Source organism: Cyprinodon variegatus, unplaced genomic scaffold (assembly GCF_000732505.1).
Source record: "Cyprinodon variegatus isolate N-32 unplaced genomic scaffold, C_variegatus-1.0 Scaffold730, whole genome shotgun sequence".
NCBI lineage: Eukaryota > Metazoa > Chordata > Actinopteri > Cyprinodontiformes > Cyprinodontidae > Cyprinodon > Cyprinodon variegatus.
In genome coordinates, this window is record NW_015151183.1 from 365,928 (window position 1) to 369,075 (window position 3,148).

General features: G+C 47.0%; 1 protein-coding gene across 1 annotated transcript; it reads right to left on the reverse strand.

Annotated features, from left to right (window-relative positions):
- Nucleotides 1-493: 493 nt before the first annotated feature.
- On the reverse strand, nt 494-1,733 carry LOC107097877 (sperm acrosome membrane-associated protein 4-like). The gene is made up of 3 exons (XM_015395210.1): nt 1,471-1,733; nt 881-1,000; nt 494-796 (listed from the first exon to the last, which is right to left on the reverse strand). The coding sequence occupies exons 1-3, from the start codon at nt 1,520-1,522 to the stop codon at nt 597-599; spliced, it is 372 nt and encodes a 123-aa protein (XP_015250696.1). The 5' UTR covers nt 1,523-1,733; the 3' UTR covers nt 494-596.
- Between the last annotated feature and the right edge of the window lie 1,415 nt (nt 1,734-3,148).

Sequence of the window (3,148 nt, forward strand, 5' to 3'; positions counted from 1 at the left end):
TTCCAGGTTCAGTTCCAGGTTTGGCTCCAGGTCCGGTTCCAGGTTCGGTTCCCGGTTTGGTTCCAGGTCCGGTTCCAGGTCCGGTTCCAAGTCCGGTTCCAGGTTCGGCTCCAGGTTCGGACCGTCTGAGAGGCCCCTGACCTTCTGAGGACAGAGACGGTCCAACTGGACCTTCCAGTCCATTTAGGGACACCTGCTGGACCAGAGGAGGGGAGGGCGCCACCCAGCGGATATCTGAGGTATTGCAGCCAAACAATGAAACCAATAATATTTCAGAGGATGAAACTATGGCAGGCAGTAGAAGGTTTAGATGTTTATGGTGGATTTATTGGGACTTTCTGTGGAGTCAAATAAAAATAGATTAATAATAATAAACAGTGACTGTAGTGATGTAGAACATGTAGGTTATATAGGATAAATTTATAATAATAATGATGGAAAACTGTTATTTTAATGAGCCTTTATGACACAATATGATTATTTTATTGTAGATTTATTTGCATGTTTAATAAAACGGTTTGATGAGGAATCGATGTTTGAAAATCTGAATAAAATATTTTGATTTTATTTGATAAAAACTGATTGATGTTGAGTGTTCAGCGCAGCGCCAGCAGGGGGAGCAGCAGGGCCGTCCAGAGGGGGGGCGGTGGGGGGGCTGCAGCTGTGTTGCACAGGTGAGTGCTGCAGCATTGGTTGGTGAAGGTAAAGTTCAGGCCCAGGGCGAACTTCTCCCCCCTGACGCCACACAGGGACGGCAGGACGCAGCTCTTCTCGTACAGAACCACCTGGAAGTCACCTGAGGGGGGGGCAGAGACAGCAGCTTAGTCCTCCCACCCAGCCAGCCTCCCCCGCTCCCCTCCTCACCCTGCCACGCCCTCACCTTTCTGTCCCACCGCCCTGCTGGACAGGCAGAGCTGCCCGGGGGGGCAGCGCAGAGGGAACCGGATGCAGTCCAGAGGAGAGACGGCCGGAAACACGCAGGTGTAGCAGAAGAGGGAGGCTGGAGGACAGGAGGCGCATCTTAGTCAGAGGGTTCAGTGAAACCAGTCAGAACCCGCGCCATGACAGACGCCATGTTTGGTGCAGGAGGTTCCTGGGCACAGGTTGTCGGTTTGAATCTGAAGCTTTTCTAGGCGGCTGACCTGCTGATCAGCAGTCGGAGCCGTTTGGGATTAAAACCTGATTTTGGCTCCTTTGAATGAAAGTCAGACGCCTCTCTTTGCAGCTAAGCTGCTTTGAGCCGTAGACGTCGTTCTTCCAGACTTTACAGAACCAGAACAACCAGAATGCAGCTGAAACATCTGAGACAGATTCAGCTTTTTAACAGGATGATCTTCATGCTGCAGGAATCTAAGAACAATGAGATTAAATCTGTTTGATATCAAACTTTAATAATAATATTGTCCTTTTCAGACAGTTAGAATCTCTCTAACAGCAGATCAATCAGAGGAACTTCTAGTGTCTTCTTACCCACAGCTGGAGGGCAGCAGATCAGGAGCAGAAGGTAGAGAAGTTTATTCATGGCTGGTAGCTCCTGGATCACCGGGGGGGGGTTCTTGTTCCTCCGGATCCTCACCTCTCTGTGTCCCAGCAGCTGTCAGCGTATCGAACCCAGAGAACCAGCAGTGAACCGATCAGCTGAGTCCAGCACGGCTCTGAAGGTTCATCTCCTGATGTTCTGCTCTGAGATCAGCAGCTGCAGCAGCTCTGCTTCCTGCTGAATATTCAATTAACCGTCTTTATTTCAACCAAATGCTGCTTCTGTTGCTTCTATGTTCTGCGCTCCGAGGAGCCCAGAGAACATTTATTGAACCAGGACTCATCCCTTAATGAAAGACGTTGAGTTTAGCAGGAGGACAGTCAGGTGACCTGCAGACTCGTGACTTGGAAGCTCCGAGTGAAACCTTTCTCTCTCTGAGCCTCGTTAAAGAAAGAAATCCTTCCAGTGAGCAGCTTTCATTTCTGCAGAGCGTCAAATATTATTTATAGATGAAATACAGGAAAAGTTCCAACCTCAGGAACCCTCTGGGGTCATTCTTTAAAGTTGCAGCTTTAGCAGACGGAGGCAACCAGAGCAACCAGAAAGTCTCCCTTAGAGGCAACATCCAAACATTTCAAGCAACCAAAGAAAAAGATATAAAAACTTAAAAGTTTTCCTTTCCTGGGGTCAAACCGGCGCCCGGGGGGGCCGCCTGGTCTGAGTCTGCCGGAGCAGGTGCTGGATGGACCAGAGCGGCGCGTCGGGCCATGCTGGGAGGACTGGAGGGCAGAACTGGATGGATGGATGGACACCTTTCCTTTGGATGGGAAGCTGAACGTCTTCAAACTGGGAACCAATCCAGTGGTTGATGGAGAGTCATCCAGGTCAGAGTCGTTCCAAAAAACTTTAAAAATAATCCACTGGACTTTGTTTCCAAGTTTGAAGACGTTTCTCTTCCCATCCCCATCCAGGGGGGCCAAAACATCTCCCCTATTCAGCCAGGCCAACTATTCCCTCTAACGACCCCCCCTTTCAGAGACATAGACAGGTATGGGGCATTGCAGGCTAACAAAGAAGCCAAACGACCCCCATTCCAAAGGGGGGGACCCGTTCATCTGTTTTTTATTTGCAGGTTTAACTAAAACCAGGCTTAGTTGGGCTGCTGGATAAACCTGGCAGGATAAAAACAGACCCGTTATCCAGGAATGTCCTTTTCCCTGAGGAGCCTTTACTGTCATTTCCATCTGGATTATTAAAGTATGTCTGATTCTGATTAACCCCTCGCTGCTCCCCGGGCGCCGCACCATGGCAGCCCTCTGCTCCCCAAGGGGAGGGGTTAAAAGCAGAGAGGAATTCCTCATCAATAAAGTTCAATTATTAAGTTATTATTAAAATAAGACATTCAGCCCATTAGAGAGAAACTCCAGAACATCCCAGATTATTTTTAAATTATTTCCTTTTTTGGAAAATGAAAGAAAAAAACCATATAAAGTGTTTAATATTTTTATTTTTATTAATTTATAATAATTTCATCCTAATAAACACCAAGTTGTTATATTTTTACTCCACATTTAATCACCGTTTCTGTTCATTTTAGTTTTGATTCAAGTTTTTATCCCAAAGAGTTTATTCCAAAAATAAAATAAAACTTAATTCACTATGATCCAA

What these genes read in the sequence shown, in the direction of transcription:
- LOC107097877 (XM_015395210.1), bottom strand. Translation starts at nt 1,522, where the DNA reads ATGAATAAACTTCTCTACCTTCTGCTCCTGATCTGCTGCCCTCCAGCT. An exon ending in CTGCTGCCCTCCAGCTGTGG is followed by an intron (nt 1,001 to 1,470) that starts GTAAGAAGACAC and finishes CCTGTCCTCCAG; the next exon opens with CCTCCCTCTTCTGCTACACC. An exon ending in CAGGGCGGTGGGACAGAAAG is followed by an intron (nt 797 to 880) that starts GTGAGGGCGTGG and finishes CCCCCCCCTCAG; the next exon opens with GTGACTTCCAGGTGGTTCTG.